The following is a 19,614-nucleotide window of genomic DNA, read 5'->3' as shown; positions in this document are numbered from 1 at the left end:
TTCATGTGGTTCTCTGGGTAATGATTTTGTGGCATGAGGTATTGAGGGTAAAATGGTCACCTGTCACCTAATTTAAGTTGAATAATCAGCGCACAAAACATCAAAACGTTTATCCACGAGCTAAACAAATTTCTCTTTTTTTGTGTTAAATACTTTTAGAAATTAAAATAAATAATTTTGTTTGAAAGGTTAGAGTATATTAAAACAAGGACAATAGACAATGAAATAACAAATTTACATTTTGTCTTGAAATACAGAAAACTTAAAAATCCATGCAGAAATATTGCAATATATGAATATATTGAATAACGTTGTGTCCATGTTTTGTCATTTTAAAAAAAGGATAACCCAAAAGCATAAAAGTATGCACTAAATAACTAAAACAAACAAACAAACAAACAAACAAACAAACAAACAAACAAACAAACAAACAAACCCATAATCATAACAATTAGGCTATATAGTCCCAGAATAATCAACTATCTTAAATATATAACATATATAATAGGCCTACATATCAAATTTAACAGCTAAAAAAATATTTATGTTATTATCATTAGTCTTATTATTTAGCCTGTAATATAACTTGTAATACAATCTTATAAAGAAAAAACGTATCTTTTTGCTTTTGAATAGTATTATTAACTAATACTTTGGTTGTGTTTATGTATATGTTTGTTCATGTATATCGGTTTGTTCATGTTTATATGTTTTTGTTTGTTTATGTTTACGTCAGACCTCTCTCGCTGTATCTGAACTTGCTCCGGAAGTGTTCACCGTCCCGGAAGTTTACTCCTGGCCCGACCCACAGCAAGAGAGCGATGGCGGGGGACATTTCAACGGAGCTTCTTTTTCTAGATACGTTTAAACATCAGAGTGCAGAGGTAATATATCTGATGCCTTAACATGTTGTTGTATATTTACTCCAGATCTACCTGCTTTCAAAACTTACCTCTTGTTTATTCAGGAGTTTTCGGCAGTGATGCTCAACTTCTAGGCTAACGGTGGTAATCTGGCTAACAGTAGCACTAGTGTGTCATGTTGTTTTGATAACGTTGCAGTTCACAGTTTTTATTGAACCATACACAACCGCACACTTGAGTGCACCAAATACACGCGGTAAACGATATTTTACTAAGTCATTTGATCATTTACCTATGTAGCTGTTTTCTTTTGCATCCTTTTGCAGTTTGTTTGCTAGTTAGCCAGGTGGCTAATGCTAATTTTATAGTCTCGACCTGTCCATGTTTACCTCAGAGAGGGCAGCAAAGTGACTACTCTGGTCAGTTTAGTGTAAATGTTTGTACTAATTATGATAATTGCACTTCAGTTAACCAACGTGGATGTGGTGCGGTTTCCTTACGGGGTGCTGATCACAGAGGTGCGGGTCATTCCTCCAGGGATAAAAGCTCACAGCAACTTACCTGACAACAGAGCATTTGGGTAAGTGCAAAAATGCACTCACTCACTCACACACACTCAGCTCACATCTATTGGGCACACTTATCTCAAACTTATGCAGTCTATGCAGTAAATCTTATTATTATAGCTGCCATTATAACTTTTTAGAGAGGTGTTGATTCAACTTTATGGTCCTTTTGCAACAGATAAATTATAATATTCCATACAGAGAGGTGTTTATAATAATTTGTCCATCCAATTCATATTAACAAGGGTACACTACATATTATTTAGATGTAGGCTAATCGACCAGCAACTGAATATTCTGTACTGTGCATAAGTTTAAGTCACTTCAGAAATATGCAACACATTGTTTTGATTTATCAGTTAACTTTATACAAAGTGCAATTAACCTAAATCAAATCAATATTTAGTGGAATCACCCTTTGCCTTTAAAACTGCACAAATTCTCTAGGTACACTTGTGCAGATTTTCAGGTAGGTTTTTTCAAACATCTTGGAGAACTTGCCACAGTTCGTCTGTGGATTTCGGCTGTCACTGTGTCTTATGTCTCTTCATGTAATCCCAGGCTGACGCCATGATGTGGAGATCAGGGGTCTGTGAGGGGCAGACCATCTGTAGCAAGACTCTTTGTTCATTATGTCACTTAAGATATTTCTTTATGACTCTGGCTGTATGTTTGATGTCGTTGTCATGCTGCAGATCAGAAGCCTCTTTGATGGTACTGCATGATGGATAAGAATGTAAACATCTGAAGGGCCTAAAACTTTTGCTCTGTAGTGTAGATGCAGATAAGGATGCACCAGTCCAATATGCTGGATCAGTATCAGTGTTTAACTTTCCAGTTCATAATAAATTCAATCTCTTAGTCATTATCATTATGAGGTTTAGTGTTTCCACTGACTGTTACATTCATTCTTAGTTTTCAGCAACATGGCATTCCCTGCCCTCATGTGTATGACTACAATGTCTGCTGTGCAGATTTTAAATTTGGGGAAATGAGAGCACTGGTATTGGTGCTGAGACCAAGTATCAGAACTGTATTGGTTCATCCCTAGTGGCAGGAAATATTTAACCTCAGTGTTAATGATATGTGACCTCTGGAAATGTTTGTTTGCTACGGATACTTGAGATATATAAGATATATATATAGAGATAAACTATATCTACTACAGCATAAACAGTACGGAAAATCTGGTTTTTGTTGACACTGTCCTAAAGCACTGAAGTCATCAGTTAGTGGTGGTGTTGTACTAGATTGCATTATATCAAGAGGTATTTCTGATATTCGGGTTCCTGCTCATGTATGTAATTTGGGAAGATAAGAAAATAGAAACATCTCTCATGCCTAGTGAAGGCTTTTAGATAAAAAGGGTACTGAGCCCTAACTGTCTCATTACTGTACCTGTGTTTCTGTGTTCCCAGGGAGACATCCCCTCACGCCTTCCAGCTGGAGCTATTCTTCAATAATGTCACCAAAACCAACAGCCCCACCTTCCACAGACTGGGCAGGTCAGAATGATGTTCACTTTTTGTTTTGTTTATATTTTCCTATGAGCCTCTCCTCATTCTCCATCTCCGTATATCCTGGTCAGATCTTAAAAATGCTGAAGTCGGTCTCACCTGTAGAACCAGTCACAGTTTTGCAGGCCCTGTTCTCAGAGGCCAGACTGCACCCACCCATATTCATGTCTCTTTGTTTCTATCCTGGCTAACTGGTCTCTCCAGAAACCCAACCCCACCCACACAGTAGGTGAAAGCGACACAAAAACTTGGAGGTCGCAATGAAATAGATGAATAGTGGAATGTCTGCGTCAAGCATTTTTAATTTAACCTCATAATAACAGAGGTGTGCACAGTAGCACCAGAGCGTAATGACACACCCAAGTTATTATCTCTGCTGAGAAATATGGGAGGAGATTTTTTTTAACTTGTCTGATTGCTATTAAAATATCTTCCAAATGTTATAAACAGATGTGAATGAAATGTTTTTTTGACAAATATTTATTAGCCCAAGATTGGTCAGGTGGTTTTGTGATCAGGATCTGGATAATCCAGATTATAATGATAATACTGTTTTGTTTTGTTTTGAAACAAGATGAGTTTTGCTGCTTTTTTTTTTGACAGAAAATACAATAGTAGTGGTGTATTTGAAGGCATGTTACAAATATTGTTGGCCAAATTTGAAACCAGGATATTACACTTACATGGTGTGCGATTAAGACCAGTGTTTTTCCAACCATAAAACAATGATGTGTACTTGGAGTCCTTTGCAATACAACACCAGGTTGAGACCAATTCAACCAAGGACTGAATCTTCCTTCTCAGATCATTTTATGTGACTAATTTACAAAGGTCTGAAGAGGTAAAGTTATAGTTGCGCTGATATTTTAATCTTCCCTTTCCTGATTTCTACCCTCAGTCTGGAGTATGACGAGAACAAGTCCATTGTATTCAGACCCAGTGGAAAGGTAAATGGTCGTCCACAAACAAAGTCAGTTCAGTGTTTTTTTTCCCCTTTGATTTGTGAATAACTGAATGTTTCTTTGCGTGCAGGTGAACACAGACGGCCTGGTGCTGCGTGGCTGGTACACCAGTCTGACTGTTGCGGTGTATGGTACGGCAGAGCGCTCACATGGACATGACCAGGACTCACCCCCTCCTCCGCCACCCCCACCCCCTCAACAGCCAAGCGGGCCCAAGAGGATCATTAAACAAGGTGGGCATCATTAAGCTGAAACTACCCAACGCTCTCGCCTTCACACCCACCTCCTGAAACTGAAACCATCCATTGAATAATTAATCTCTCCTTTTTGCCAGATTTGCTTGTCACATCCTAAATCTATTCTACTGTTTGTCTTTTTAAGAGTGGGAAAAAGACGACCAATACAATGGCAGCCCACCCAGACCAGCACCTAGAGGACCTCGTACTCCACCTGGACCTCCACCTCCGGACGACGATGATGAGGAGCAGGTCCAAGTGACAGGTCAGAGCTGCACATCTGTGTGCTATCACATTACTGTTGGGTCCTGATTTATCAGCAGTGACAGAGATGCTGCATTTTTAGCCCATTTACTACAAAGTTTTGTACATTTTACTTTTTGTACAAGTGGAGTTTAAATCTGAAAATTCTGCCAATGTTTTCTTGTACATGCAAGGGGCACATAATATTCACTATGATGGGTTACACATCCCAAGCAAGTCTCTGCATGCTGATTATCACAATGTACTGAAATGAATGAAAACCAGTGGCTGCCTGCCATTTGGGAAAACTAAAAAAAACTTATGCTTGGGAAAATGGTTGCAGATTATATTTCCCTATGAAAGATATTTTTTAAACAGGTTAAAACATGCAACACCAATATGATCCCTAAACTGATCCCTAAGTAGGCCTTTATTTTAGATAAATACATAGTTTACATATTTATGTGTGCCTTGTGGGTGCGTTGGTTAAACTGTGTGTCCTTCTCCGGTCTGTGCTGTGACATTTACAGTGGGCGTGGTCAAAGACGAGCCGTGTGAGGGTCGCGACGACTACCTGGAGGCTGTGTCACCTGAGAGATCCCTGCCTGCTGATGAGACGTACTCGGATGCTGAACAAGAGGAAGAAGGTGATGAGGAAGAGGAGGAGCAGGAGGAGGAGGAGGAGGAGGATGCCCGGACAGAGGGGAGCGCTCCTGAGGAGGAGGAGGAAGAAGAGGAGGAAGAAGATGAGGGTGAGGACGAGGAAGAGGAGATGGAGGAAGGTAGGGGAGTTCTTACGTGAGAGTAGGATAGGCTACATTTTCAAATGGACTCTCGGCCCTGAACCCCTTGGTACTGCAAACACATCAGACTTCCCAGGGGGCCACGGGAGAAGGGTCCATTTGGGACTAAGTGACAGTTGGAGAGAGTGTGTGCTCTGGCATGCTGCTTCCATCCACAACCGCTGGATTCTCCAAACTCTCAGCTAGCCCGCCCTGCCCTACTCTGAAGGCTTATGATCAAGTGTCATAAGTCTGTCATGTGCAGGCGTACCTCACACATCCTCACAGCCATGGCTGAGCTTGTGCTGTAGTCTCATCCTGCATGTCCAACTAACCCTGCATGTGTGAAGTGATGCTGTGCCATGTGTGAGTAGGTTTGTCAGATTATGCGTTTATGAGCAAGCAAGGGAATATGTAGAAGTCATTGGCCTCCTCATTCTCATCCGTTCTCATGCATATTTTTATGACCTAGATATTGTTTGAAGCATTTTTAGAATTTCTACGCGGTAAATTAACTTTGTCAAATTTGCCCTCTCTCCTGTCTCTGCCATCCTACCAGGTGATGACGGCTATGAGCAGATTTCCAGCGATGAAGATGACCTGGATAATGGTAGCTTCAAGTTGCCCACCTTTGACATGGACTACACTCCTGAGGACCTGGCATCTGTCCCGCCCGTCCAGTATGACCCCTTTGAGCGAGAACTCAGACCCCTGCTCTACTTCACCCCTCCCTACAAGACTCGTTTTGATACCCAGTTTGAGAAGGCCAGTGTGGAGGAGCCCAGGGATGCTGGTGGTACAAAAGGACCAGCAGTTGGAGAGGAGGCTGAGGCTGTTGCCCAGCTGAAAGAGTTACTAGTTAGCACAGGCGACGAGAGAGATGCACGCTGGGTCACTGCTCTGGAAGAGGCACCTGGACTACTGGCCAAAGGGTTGGCTTATTTAATTAAACAGGGAGAGGGTGAGGTGGAGGATCCTGTTGGAGTTTTAGTCAAGTGGGCTCTTCAAGCTCTGAGTATGGAGATCGCTCTCACACAGCCCATTGCTCTTAACCTCAGACAATTGAAAGCTGGTGCCAAGCTAGCATCGTACCTGGCGGAGTGCCCACAGGGCCTCATAGCGCTGTTGCGTGAGGGGGCCCTGGGTGTGCTATTGGAGCTGCTCCATGCGGACCACGTCTCTTCCACACTGAAGCTCAGTATCCTGAGAGCTCTGGATGCTCTGACTAGCGCTCCTGATGGGGTGGAGGCTTTCCTACATGCAAAAGATTCAGAGAAGAGTGGTTATCAGGTTAGCAGCACAAACAGAACAGTATACAAACTTCTACACTTGCTTTTTCTCCCAGAGCTAGAGAACAAATGTGAAATGAAAATTCTTTGATTTTCACTTCCACTTCAAAATGAAAAAAAATATAATTGCAAATGAGAAAGTGTCTACAGTTTGTTAAAAGAGTGAGAACCAGCACATATTGAACTGATCCTGTTATTGAACAAGAAGCTAATCCACTTCACAGACTCAGGACTCACTGCCCATCCTTCACATTTGCAGAAAGCAATCAGGAAACACTGACTAGTTGAACAAACAATATTATTTATTTTAAGTATTTTTTCCTAATTAAGAGAAGTCACCGAGCTTTATGTCTTTTCCAGCATCTAGTCCAGCTTTTCCTGCGTGAAGAAACGGTGAGGGTCATAACCGCTGGCAACGCCATACTACAGAAAAGTCACATGTACGAGGTCCTGCTCGACCTACAGCGTACAGCAGCAGCATGGAGTGAACCACCGCAGGTACTTACACACTCACACAGGTCTGTGTCTGCAACTTCAATGATTAAGTATTTTTTGTGCTGATCACAACTATCACCTACAGGAGGAGATGGAGGATGCTGACAGTCCCATGGAGGAGGAACCATCACTAAACTCACCCCCTGTGAGCGAAGCAGAGCTTGATAGGTTGGCAGGGGTTTTGGAAGAGTTGCATCACCTGCTAGAGACGGCCCCTCACTGCATGGTGCAGCCACCTGGGAAAGCCTTCCCAACTTCTGCCAGAATAACAGGACCACAGGAGAGAGATGATCCATATCCAACACTGTATAGGTACATGTTCATGACAGCCATGATCTCAAACCCCATGCAATGTAGAAACTCAGAAAGAGAGTTGAATGTCGTTGTGACTTATCCATTGGATTTATAATATTGCACTTTCTCCTTTCTCAGGTATATGCATGCATGCCATTTCCTGGAGAGCACGACAGTGGTGTTGTCGGCCGCTGCAGCAGCCGGGCACTTAAGTGTCACCCAGGCAGTCAGAGAGCTCCTGCGCTTCCTGTCGCTCACTCAGCCAGGTCTGCTCTTCCTTCTCGCCCAGCCCACTTCCACCAACCTGCTGCTGCGTCTTCTGGCATCGATGGCAGAGGCCGAGGGTGAGGAGAGCACGTTGACCGGAGGAGAGGGAGCTCTCACAGGGCCAGGGTTCGGTGAAGAGGGCTTTGGTGTGTGGCTAATGCAGGCGCTGCATGCTCTGCAGGGTGTGTCAGAGCTCATGAGCCATGTGGCCACAGGAGGAGACGGGGGAGCTGGGCTGGAGGAAGGTGACAACGCAGAGGTACTGGGCATGCTCCATGCACTCTACCTGATGACCTTCACTCAGACTGGTCGCAGTGCCGTGGCCCACATTTGCAGTTTGGACAACAACCTTTCCTGTCTGGTCACCCTGCTCCAGCACCACAGCAAAGATGGACAGGGGTAGGGCTGTTGTCTTCTCCTTCTTTTGTTCCTCTTTCTGCATCACTTGGTTACATTTCAGGCAACCTTGCATTAATGTCTGAGTATGTTTTCGCTTTTTTGTCTTCTTCTCCTTTAGTGAGGCGAAGGCTCGCAAAGCAGTGACATATAATTATGCCTGTATGCTGGTGTTACTGGTCGTGCAGAGCTCTAACGATCTGCGGATGATGGAACAATTTGCTGCTCCACTACTCTCCTTAGCCAAGGCTGATGACACCAACGCTAAATTACAGGGTAACTATTACCAATGTAGCACTCACGTATCATGTCATGTAAGAAAGTTTTGGTATGAATGTTTGTTTGTTTTTTTTTCTTCAGAGCTCAGTAAATGGCTGGAGCCTCTGGAGAAACTTCGCTTCGAGATTGGCAGCATTCCCACCCTCATAGACTACATTAAACAGGTACAGATATCTCACTGTGTATACTGCTGAAGTAACCCAACATTTCACTGTGTTTTCAATTTGAGTAACTTAGTCTTTCACTCTCCTATATTACCTGCAGACAATCCTCATAACTCTTGAGTTATATTAATTCAGCGAGTGTTTAATCTCAATAGTTGGCAGTGTTCGGGGGGCTGGCCTCTCAGAGTAAAACGTAATGGTTTTTATTCAACTGATATTTAAAGAACTTATTCAGTATTATCATCAGAGGAAAACAGTACAATGTTTTCACTGCTTATAACCAGACCAGCTGACTAGGCGGCTCATGGCTCTGAAAACCTCCACTGAAAACCACATAAGAATACAAACTTTCTAAACAGCAAAACTGTTACAAAAGCCTGCGTCCTGCAGTGCGTCACTGACAAGTCTGAACTGCTCAGACATATACCTGCTGTGTAGCATATTTGAGTCAAGGCTATATGCAAATGAAGAGTGCTGTATGTCTTTTCCAATGTGTGTTTTCACTTGAATTCAGAATGTGGAAAATGTTTTGACCGCTGAGGGAACTGGACTGGTCACTGCGCTCAGGGTCCTCTGCCACATTGCCTCCCCCCCTCCTGCTGTAGAAGGTAAAGACACAAAACATGATTTTTTTTAAGTGTTCGTTAAACTAAAAAACTAAATGCTGGATCTCCATTGTCTTTTCTTTCTTTAAAGGTTCATTTTAGACTAGCAATATTAGTCTAAAGAGTATTCTCTACATAGCCATGAATTGAATGCAAAAAAAGATCACCATTTTCTTCCCTTCTGTAGGTCAGCAGAGGGATCTTAAGTGGAGTCTTGCAGGAGTCCAGCTGTTCTCAGGTGAGGGTCTGGACACGTGTGTGCGTGTCCTGCAGAAGCTCTGCAGCGTGTTGCTGCAGCCATGGCGCGTACACGGACACATGGGGCCCACGCCACAGCGCTGCATGATCCTCAGCATATGTATCAGCACACTCAGGTTGTTGCGCACCATGCTGACAGAGCTGCTCCGTGGGGGAGCTTTCCAGTTCAGGGACACTCGTGTGGCCAGTGTGTTGGTGACGCTCCACATGATAGTTTGCTCCATCCCTGCTACTGGGCGTCTGGACGGGGAGGAGACCAGGGTGCAGGCACTTATTGTTGATGTGCTGCTCACCTTCACGCAGGGTGTCAATGAAGAGGTGTGTGAGTGAGGCAGGACGAAGGCATCTTTGTTTAGCTAATAAATATGATACAGAAAGTGTCGCTGGTAGTCATTTTTCTGAGACGATGTGTGTGTTTCCTGCAGGTGACCCATACAGAAGAGACTCTGGCCAGTAACACCTGGTCTCTGATGCTAAAGGAGGTGTTGGGCTCACTGCTCAAAGCCCCTGAAGGTCTGTTCTCTGGCCTGACGCTGCTGTCTGAGCTCCTGCCTTTGCCACTGCCAATGCAGAGCACTCAGGTACCTTAACTCACTAGCTATGTTGTCCTTTGGTTCACCTAAAGATTCCAGTCAAGGTAAACATGTTTATGTTGACATACTGCTCTCTCCATAGGTGATATCAGTCCAAGATGTGGCTGTAGCCTTAAACACGAGGAAGCTGTGGAGCATGCACATACGGGCGCAGTGGAAAGTGTTTTCTGAGGCGTTGAGGTGTGTGTGTGCAACCAGCTGCCCTCCTCTCTTAGCCATGCTGAGGAGAGTGTGTGTTCAGCTGGCAGACCTGTCTTCACCCACTGCAACACTCATCATGAAAACCCTGGTGGAGCTGCTGCTGGAGGAGCTGCAGCCGTGAGTGAAAGACACCCACGCACTTAGTTATTTGTGTTTGTGCTGTAAATTGTATTTTAACTCTAAGTAATGTGTGCTGACTGCAGGGTGGAGGGTAAAGGTGTGTGCTGGGGCCAGGCCCTGCGTCTGCTGTCTTTGATGGATGCCCTGGTGTCACAGAGAGCTTGTAAGAGCGCAGCGTTACACCTGCTCTCCGGGTCAGTGTCGGGAGATGAACAACTGGCTGAGCTGTTCCCCTTGCTTCTGTCCCTGTTGGTTCCTCCAACTGACCACTCCTTACAACAGCAGCAATGCAGCGAACTAGTGGGGACAATATTACAGTCACTGTGTGACCAGGTAAGAAATGAAGTGCACTGAAAGTCAAACAGCACATTTAAACATTTCTGTACACGAAGAGGGATTTAGCCTAAAATAGAAATCTCTGTCTTCCTCAGGACATTTCTCTGGTGGTATCTCCACCTGGTGAAAGCTGTGTGTCAGAGGCTGAGCAGCTGGCTAATGCACTTCCAGGGCGAGAAATGATGTCATCAGTGTGCAATGCGTTGTTGGAGGTTTTGGGGAATGCAGAGAGCAGTGTCCCGCTCCTGCTCACCTGTATCAGGACATTGACATTCCTCACAGAGCACGACTATGGACTCTACCACCTCAAAATGTAAATGACAATGTTCTTTCCTTTTTGTTTCTTGGCATTACCACTGTCTCCCTTTGTGATTCGTTTTCTACCGGGCATAGTGTCCTTATCTTAGTCAAACATGACTTTGATTACACTTCATCTTTGTTTCAGTTCTCTGAAGAAACATGGTGCAGGTCTGTGCTCACTGTTAAAGAGGCTGGTGTTTTCATTTAACAAGGACTCAGCAGATCTGCTCTCAGCTCTGCTTGACTTCCTCAGACAGATCCTCAACACAGAAACAATGGTAAGTACTTGGTTTTATGGCTGGTTCATGTTTTACATTGAAGTAAACAACATAATACCAAGAATGAAACTGTAGAAAGCTTACAGCTGACTTTTCAGAGACTTGTTTCCTGTATCTTTTGGAGAGTGTTTTATTGTTAGATCTGTCTATGTTCTAATTCAGTGTGTTGATGAGGGTCAGGGGTCTGGCGAGGAGTCTTCCTTCTCTCCTCCTCCACGGTTGCTGTCGGGCTCTGAGATGAAAGCTCTGCTGCAGTGGGAGGAGTCTGAGTCACATCCGCTCCCCACTTTAGAGAAACAGATTACGGTACAAATGATGCGCACATAACGTATTATTTTGTTTTGTTTGGTTTTGCTGCCTTGACATTCAACTTACTGTGTGTGTGTGTGTGTGTGTGTGTGTCTGTGTGTGTGTGTGTGTGTGTGTGTGTGTGTGTGTGTGTGTGTAGAAACTATGTAAAGAAGATGAGTCCCTGGAGACCATGTTGGAAAATGTGATTGTTCTGAGGCAGACGCTGGAGAACGCCACAGACACGCCTCCAGCAGCTGATACTGAGCCCACTCTGCCAGCGCCGGAGACACTTGGGGCCCAGTTTAATCACAGGTATGGATAACAGAGAGCAAGGTTTTTCTCTGTATCCATTTTTTTTCTGCTTTTTCTGTGTCCTTTTTGTCATCCACACTACTGAAGCAGTTACGATCCGAGTCAAGGAAAATATTCATTTAAAATGAAAGAATGATCTAATCAGATATTCATAACAAAATGGTGTAAACCATGACTTTTGCTGTGAGATAAACTAATTATTACCTGTGTGCATTGTTATCTGTAGGACAGTATTCATTCTGTCAGAAGCTCTTGATGAGCAGCTGAAGGCTCTGTGGTTCTCTCCCTTCCAAACTGATGACATAGAAACAGACCTTGACATGGTAAGTGTGTGTGTATGTGTACATACTGTACATTTATAATATCTGGGAAATGCATTAGGGCTACACGATTATGGCAAAAGGTATTATCCTGATTATTTTGTATGTTTTATCCCAGTTATTTAACTTGTTTTATTACCATTTGAGGGAACTATTTTTTTTTTTTGCTCCTTTGCACATTATTTTTTCTTAGTCAGTGCAGTATTTGTCAAAATAATAGCAGCCTTAATAATAATAATTACTTTATATACAGACAGCACAAAGCTACAAACAACATGGTTAGACAATATTACAACACGAAGAACTATAATTTAGGCAGTAAAATGAGACATTTACAATAAAATAAAATACCCCAAATAAAAGATGAAAACAATAAAATCAGCAGTAGCAAAAAAACAAGGTGAATGTTTTTTCTACTACTACTGAATGTCATTCTTACAAATTCAAATAATGTATAATTACTGCATAATTGCTAAATCACAAGGCAAGTGGTTCAAATCAAAGCATGTCCAAATGTGAGACACCAATAATTTAAATTAAAATGTTTTTATGATCAGACTTGACCAGAGTCCCTAGATTCATAGCTTAGTTTATAACTATTTCTACATTTTTACAAACTGTTTATATAAAGTTTCATTCTTTCTCTGCGAAGATAGCTGGCGCTTTAAAGGCTATCAAGCCTGTGTAGCAAAAGAGCATGATAAATCATATGGGACTTCAAGAGGAATAAGAAACATCGCAAACATTTCCATGTTGATCTCTTACACAGCTGTTAATTTTGGAAAATAAAATAGTTATGGACTATTACTGATCATCTACAGTTGTGAAGCTCTGCGTCTTATCTGTGTCTGGGTCTATAGTTTGTAAACGGTCACAACTCTTCTCTCTCTCTCTCTGTCCGACAGATGAAGGTGGATCTGGTGGGTCTGGCTCAGGAGTGTTGTCCAGAACTGGACCTGAAGGCGGAGCTGGAGCGCTCCTTCCTGTCTGAGCCCTCCTCTCCTGGTCACACCAAGGCTCCAAAAGGCTTCAGACTGGGCAAACACAAGCATGAAACGTTCATTACATCAAGGTGCAGTTTCAGTGTTTGGCTGCTTTTAACGCTGTGGGGTATTTTTTCATATCTGTACTGTAAACTTTTCACAGAATCTTGTTTCAGTAAACTTACCGAATGTCATCTCATGCATCTCCCTGCAGCGGTAAATCAGACTACGTTGAGCCTGCAAAAAGAGCCCACATCATGGCTGCTCCGCGGGGCCGTGGGGGTCGAGGAGGATTCGGACAAAATGTCTCCCGTCCCCATGATATCTTCCGCCAGCGCAAACAGAACACTTCCCGTCCCCCCAGCATGCACGTGGATGACTTTGTGGCGGCAGAGTTTAAAGACATTACGACCCCGCTTGGACTTTTGCCCCCTAAACGACCACCCAAGAGTTCCCCCAAACCCCCCACCAGAGGACTGTTCACTGGCAACAGAGGCAGAGCCACCTTCCATAGCCAGACTCGCTTTTTTACTCCTCCACAACCGAAAGGCGTTCTGCTGTCTGGTAGGTACACACAGCAGACGCACATATTCAGTCACAAACACACTTCCTGCAACCATCATTTATAAAACCATTGTCTTGTGTTATAAGACCTGTGTTTATGATCGTGTAAGTTTGTGTAGTTTAAGTATTTATAGGCTCATACATGAGACATCCTGTAATGTAATATCATTCTATTTAAGTGTATTGTTGATGGACACTATGTTTTCACAATATGACACAGTTGTGTAATTGCTCAGGTAACTGCACAGTCAACCTAATTAGTTCTCTTTACCAACTATTTGTGTCATTAATACACATAATGAAATGAGTTTAAAAGTGAACTTGATCGATTTCTCAATTTGCAACCTGATCAATGTCTGCCGCCACATGCATAACATTTCACTAATGCTGTGTTCATACATATGCTGAATAATATTTATACACTGTATACATGAAAATGTATTCATGACCCTGGAAACAGAAGTTTGACACAAAAATCTAAAGTGAAGGTCCCCTTACTGGCTTTTTGCAGAGCTTTCAACCACCTGTCAGGGGCAGATGAGCTTAATGAGCAGATTAAAGTTGCTCAGTTATCATCCCTCCATATGCTGTATATGAAACCACCTGTTCGTTCCATACCTTGGTCACGTGATGACAACCATCTTCATGAAAATTGAGCAAATTTCACTCGCTGATATAGATGAAGAGATGTGGTCGAAAGCTCTGCAAAAAGGTAGTAAGTGAACCTCAGGTTTTATGTGTAACTATTGGTATAGTGTAGAGTAGATAGTAGTAGTTTGGATTTTTTTTACACACAGTGCAGGTCAAAATCACATCTTGGCCACTAGAGGGTGACAAATGTTTTCTTTTTGGTTCGGTAGGTAACTACACACGAAGAGAAGGAGGCAGAGGTTCATCATGGAGCGGCCAGGTTCCAGCTGTCACTCATAGAGGGACCTACAGTGAACCTCGCGGTGGCCAGAGCAACTTCACACGAGGACCGCTGCCCTCCAGACAACCGCCAGCAAGTATGATATACACGCACACACACACACACACACACACACACACACATTTGTCATGAATATGCAGTATGAATTTCTGAACATGTTGTTAAAAAATATGGTGCTTTTGTGTCCTCTCTCCCAGGTGCGTATCGCCTGGCTCCTCGGGACCGAGCTCCACGGGGCAGAGGAGGCACCGGGTTGTCGTGGCTTAGCGGAGGAGGGGGTGGCGGCAGTGCTGGAGGAGGAGGTGGAGGGGGTGGGGGAGGTGGAGGAGGAGGTGGTGGGGGGAGAGGATCTCAGGGGAGCAAGTTCAGTGGCGGGGGAGGGAGTGGAGGTGGGAGGGGCAGACATGTTCGCTCCTTCACCAGGTAAATTCACCTGGGCCATGACTGAAGCCTTTAATGGTGACAAATGGACCAATCAGGATGTTATATACACTGACTCCATGGAAATGCGGCGAGATGACATTGTCACAATGACGTACAGACTCTGTGTTGATGTTTTTTTTTTTTTTGTTATCTTGAGTTGTGATCAGAGAATAAAGGTGATCGTAATTGAGTTTTTACTTGTGTTTTTAAGCAAACACCTAATGCGCTGACGCAGACATTAAACACGGTTGCCTGTTTTGGGAGACAAGGTTTCCTTAAAGATCTTATTACCCATATGATGCTTTATAAAGTGAAACTTGCAGAAGTACATGATGTACAATTTGACTTGAAACTAATATAGCCTTGATCAACTGCAACACCAGAACATCCAGGTCCCGACTCTGATGTCAAATTTTATATTGTTAGTGATACATGCAGCCCTGTCGTCTTGACTATTGCAGCCAAAACACATTACGTTTTCAACATTATATAACATGAAAGCTACACCAGCTGTCCTCCAAGAGTTGCTTTGTATTTTTAACATTTGAGATTAGCTTAGACTTCAAAAATATAGGAGTTTGGTAATGCCAAGTCCTTCCAAGAAACTCAAAAAAAAAAAAAATTCTCCACAGAAACCACCTGCACATGATAGATCAGTAATGAGAACACTGGAAATAATTTAGTCCTGAGATCAAGAAAATTACTTGAAGTAACTGTTTTTAACTGAAAACTGATGAATACAAAATTCAAGGGACATTACACCATGATCTGTTTGCAAAAAGGATAAGGGGTGAGCTGAGCATGAGTCTACAAAGTAAAGAATTGTCTGATCACTTTCACTTTTTCAGTCCACAGCGTATCGATTTCTTTCTATTTTAACAAATCCACACACATATTTGATTAAAAAAAAATCTACCAGAAACTACATGACTTACTGCACATGCACTGTACTTGTTGTTTTAATGACTAAACCCTTGTTGGAAATTATTGCCGGACATTAAAAAAATAAAGATTTAAGCTTTCCTCATCTGGCTAAAATCCCATCAGTCCTGTCCACTCAGATGACCGTCACCTCCCGGCTCTTCCTCTTGATGCAGTCCAGAGTCAGACTCCGGGTACCACCCTTGCGTGCTCCCTCACCCAGCTGCGGTGATGGCGGTGGACCTGATACAGTTATAGCCTGAGCTGAATGTAGAGATAGACTCGAGGCGTGTAAGGATGCCTCCCTCTGCTGGTGTCTTGTCGGCTTTGTGTGGAGCTCCCAACCGGGTGTCTGCTGCGCTCCCTGATGCTGGTCTTTTGCCGCCTGTTCGACAGGATGCTGACTCCTGGTGGGCTGCAGGTCTTTGAGGAGCTCCAACAGTTCCCTTTTCTCCAGCTCTGCTTCTGCCAGTTCCTGTCTCCTCAGACGCTCTGCTCCTAACAGGGCTCGCATGTCACACATCACACGGGACAACTGACCCTGCGTGGAGAGGACACAAGATAACTCAACGTACATCAACATGATAGACAGTATTCTAACATAGGACTCTCGTATAATGTGGTTCTCTCATGATTTGAGTGTGAAGCCTCTAGTGTCACAGTATTAGCTAACCATTAAATATAGTGAAGAGCTTAAGTAATGTTCCAGTACCTCAAATCTTTGCTTCACTTCTGTTCTTGAATAAATGTATTTTGTCTAATGTTGTTATCTTAAAACTGAGGTGTTGCAGATTTTACGAGCGGGATTGACCCATCACCTTGAGCTCCTCCACCTCATTCTTCAGCTGCGATTCTTTCTGCACCATATGTCTCCTCTGTGAGTCCAGCCGAGACTCCATCTCTCGCCTCACCTCCTCCACCTTACACAGCATCTCGGCCCTACCGGGAACATCACATGAGACTGAAGTTATGACCTGCAAAGCTAATTCAAACTGCTCAGTTGTAGTACAAGGGTGAAGACGTTTTCCTCGCCACAGACATACACACCTGAGCATCTCCACTTCGGTGCGCAGCTCTGCTACACAGTTATGTTGTGATTGATCAGTGGAGAGAAGTGTATGGCCACAGCCGTTGGGACACTCCCTGCTGCGGAAGTTACATTCTGACAGGTGAGCCTCCAAACCCCGCCTCTCTACCTGCACAGGACAACCTGGGAAGAAAGAAGAGCAGTGATGCATAAGCCTCATGTGAAACAAAAGTGGGCTTACCAAACATTTTACAAAAGGAAATGGCAGCACTGAAATATTACTCAAATAGATCTTTCACTTGACTTAAATATAGCTCACACAGATTCCTTGTGTTGGAAATGACCCATGCAAAATGACCAAATCGCAAAGATTGATCATACATGATGCACAGATCCAATATCAAGATGCAAAAACATCTCAGATTACCTTAAAAGGTTAAAAGGTCCAACTTAATGTGAATGGAATATGCTCCTGATTTTCCAACAACATAATAGTTGGCTATTCTGTCATTCTTTCAAGGGAAAATCATTGAAAATCTGCTTTCTTCTTTGTGTGACAGTAGAATGATTTATTTTACAATGTACACAAAACAAAAGAATAGGAAAAAGTACCCATTTACAGTATAAAGAGAATATTGTAATTATTATAATTACTATTATTATTTTATGCCTCATCTTTGACCAAATGTAACAAACGTCTCACAGATCACAGCAATCACAGACAGTGACAGATATATCAGGTTCACTCTTGTGTAAAAACTGTATGTTGCTCTTAGTGCCTGTAGTATTTAACACTGCAAAAAAGTCACACTGCATGCACACACTCTGTCACTTGTCACTATACATACCACAGTGGTAACATATGTATTCTCCACCTGCCAATGACAGGTCACAGTCACAGTTTGTGAGCACCAGATAGCATGTTTGTATATACTGTAAATACACTTACACACTTTGCTAAAATGCTTATTAAAGAATGATAGGAAGTCGACCCTCAGTGCACTCTGTGTGTGAGGTCTGTGGGAGCTTTGAGTCCCATCGGTGCACTCGTTTGTGGAGTAGCCATGACGACAAAAGAGCCACCTGTTGCTCCCCCACACACAGGTGTCACATTACCTTTGTACAATTTTTTGATTATACAATTACTCTCAAAGCAAGAAGTAAAACAACACAGTAGATGACATTCAGTGTGAGGTGTCATACCTGTGTTGGAGCAGGATATGAAGGCAAACTCACACTCATCCTCATGTGTGTGCAAGCTCTCCAGGGTGCAGACCACCTCACATCCCTGTCCTGCATTCACACAACGGATCTGCAGACGGTTCAGGTCATTGCGCATGTACCTGTCATCAAACATACAAAGACAGTAATACTATCAGAGAGAGATGAGCAGTACAAGTTTATGATGCCACTGAATAGTAAAGCTGTAAAACTTAAGAATTAATTATGAAAAACAAAGACATAACCACAGACAGTGACACATGGCTGCAGAGATGGTGACACACCTGTACAGTGGTTTGAGACTGCCCACATCCAGCGGCAGTCTGTCCTCTGGACAGGAGTGGTGATGGACCAGCCAGTTACTGATGCATGCGCTGCAGTAGGCATGTTCACAGGGAGCCTGAAGAGGGCGTTCCAACACGTCTCGACACACACAGCACAGCAGATCCTCGTTCACATAGCCCACAAACCTCTCAAGATCATAGCCCATCCTACAACCACACAGATAGATTATACAAAACATGACAAACACTGGGAAGAAAGTCCAATTTCGTGACAGTTTTGGCTCATTGGTTTGTTTACTTTTTTGATTATCAGCTCTGACAATAATTTCCCTACCTGGCAAGGTAACTTTCACTTCATCCAACTCTTCTGTCTTCTTTCCTTCTGTTGATTTCCACTCCACTGGTTCCTCCACAGGTGACCTTCCCTCTTAACGCTCTACTACTACAGCTTTTCCCTCTTCATCCTCTCGCTTGACTTGCTGCTCCATCAGGGTGAGGGTCTCCTCTCTGTTAAAGCCCTCCCTTGCATTTGGGACTGTGTCTCCATGGAGAGGTATCCCTGACAACAAGGTTTCAGGACACAGGCAGGGCAGCTGTCAGATGAGATCAGATCAGAGAGACAGAATTACAGGAGAAGAAACACTCACACTCAAAGACAGACAAATTCTGCAGCAGTGTGTTTTCCTCACTGCCTTACCAATAAAACTGGGTTGTGGTGCAGCCTTCAGAGATTACTGCTGTCCTTCAAATGTTTCTGTCTCTCTTAATGACCCACCCTATCCTAGGTTTCTCTTTCTGCCTCTCCCTCTCTCTGGATGTGGGATTAACATGGATTACACTCTCTCTCTCTCCCTGATTGGATTACAGACTGCACGACATCAGATGGCACATACTCTCAGACCACAAACATCAAACGGTGACCCAAACGCCTGGTCTCATCCCAGTCCCTTTATAGTCTGTTAGGTTAGACTCAGTGATGGAAGAACAGATCCTTTACAAAATAAAAATATTCAATTACAAGAAAAGATTTTGTATTTACCATATGTTTAAGTAAACATATGTTAGTATGTTTTGTATTATTGACTATTATTTATTTGGAAGCAGCACTGTAAAGTTACTGCTGGTTGGTGTGAAGCTGATTTAACTATTTTATGTAATACTGTAGATCTTAATGCACTGAATAACAATGTATCCTATGTTTTTATGCTCTTGATGCACACTATTCCCCTCTGAACTCAAGTGAAATTGAAGTAGGCAATAAAGCATTAAATCAAAAATACTCAAGAGAAGCAC

General features: G+C 43.2%; 2 protein-coding genes across 2 annotated transcripts; one reads left to right on the top strand and one right to left on the bottom strand.

The window, feature by feature from the left end:
* Positions 1–807: 807 nt before the first annotated feature.
* virma (vir like m6A methyltransferase associated) lies at positions 808–15,050 on the top strand. The gene is made up of 28 exons (XM_022766192.1): positions 808–884; positions 1,331–1,443; positions 2,848–2,934; positions 3,845–3,893; positions 3,979–4,141; positions 4,290–4,409; positions 4,918–5,139; positions 5,729–6,459; positions 6,819–6,956; positions 7,039–7,265; positions 7,386–7,913; positions 8,032–8,186; positions 8,271–8,353; positions 8,868–8,961; positions 9,146–9,534; positions 9,642–9,797; positions 9,892–10,127; positions 10,214–10,463; positions 10,562–10,779; positions 10,912–11,044; positions 11,207–11,350; positions 11,493–11,647; positions 11,874–11,970; positions 12,873–13,039; positions 13,165–13,514; positions 14,375–14,521; positions 14,643–14,723; positions 14,754–15,050. Exons 1-28 carry the CDS (start codon positions 822–824, stop codon positions 14,870–14,872), a joined length of 5,415 nt encoding a protein of 1,804 aa, XP_022621913.1. The 5' UTR covers positions 808–821; the 3' UTR covers positions 14,873–15,050.
* Positions 15,051–15,855: 805 nt separating this feature from the next.
* Positions 15,856–18,897, bottom strand: LOC111237197 (RING finger protein 151-like). Its single transcript, XM_022766193.1, has 6 exons — positions 18,656–18,897; positions 18,322–18,528; positions 18,020–18,159; positions 16,837–16,999; positions 16,608–16,728; positions 15,856–16,330 (listed from the first exon to the last, which is right to left on the bottom strand). Exons 2-6 carry the CDS (start codon positions 18,525–18,527, stop codon positions 15,926–15,928), a joined length of 1,035 nt encoding a protein of 344 aa, XP_022621914.1. The 5' UTR covers position 18,528; positions 18,656–18,897; the 3' UTR covers positions 15,856–15,925.
* Between the last annotated feature and the right edge of the window lie 717 nt (positions 18,898–19,614).

This window comes from Seriola dumerili, unplaced genomic scaffold (genome assembly GCF_002260705.1).
Source record: "Seriola dumerili isolate Sdu_G_001 unplaced genomic scaffold, Sdu_1.0 BDQW01000814.1, whole genome shotgun sequence".
NCBI classification, from domain to species: Eukaryota; Metazoa; Chordata; class Actinopteri; order Carangiformes; family Carangidae; genus Seriola; species Seriola dumerili.
The sequence above is the reverse complement of the archived record's forward strand: the minus strand, read 5'-3'. Positions and strand labels throughout refer to the sequence as shown.

Excerpts from the sequence above, each read along its gene's own strand:
- virma (XM_022766192.1), top strand. The coding sequence starts at position 822 with ATGGCGGGGGACATTTCAACGGAGCTTCTTTTTCTAGATACGTTTAAA. Across the intron at positions 885-1,330 it reads TTAAACATCAGAGTGCAGAG|TTAACCAACGTGGATGTGGT; the intron begins GTAATATATCTG and ends ATTGCACTTCAG. Across the intron at positions 14,522-14,642 it reads CTCCAGACAACCGCCAGCAA|GTGCGTATCGCCTGGCTCCT; the intron begins GTATGATATACA and ends CCTCTCTCCCAG.
- LOC111237197 (XM_022766193.1), bottom strand. The coding sequence starts at position 18,527 with ATGGGCTATGATCTTGAGAGGTTTGTGGGCTATGTGAACGAGGATCTG. Across the intron at positions 17,000-18,019 it reads CATATCCTGCTCCAACACAG|GTTGTCCTGTGCAGGTAGAG; the intron begins GTATGACACCTC and ends CTTTCTTCCCAG. Across the intron at positions 16,331-16,607 it reads ATGAGGTGGAGGAGCTCAAG|GGTCAGTTGTCCCGTGTGAT; the intron begins GTGATGGGTCAA and ends CTCTCCACGCAG.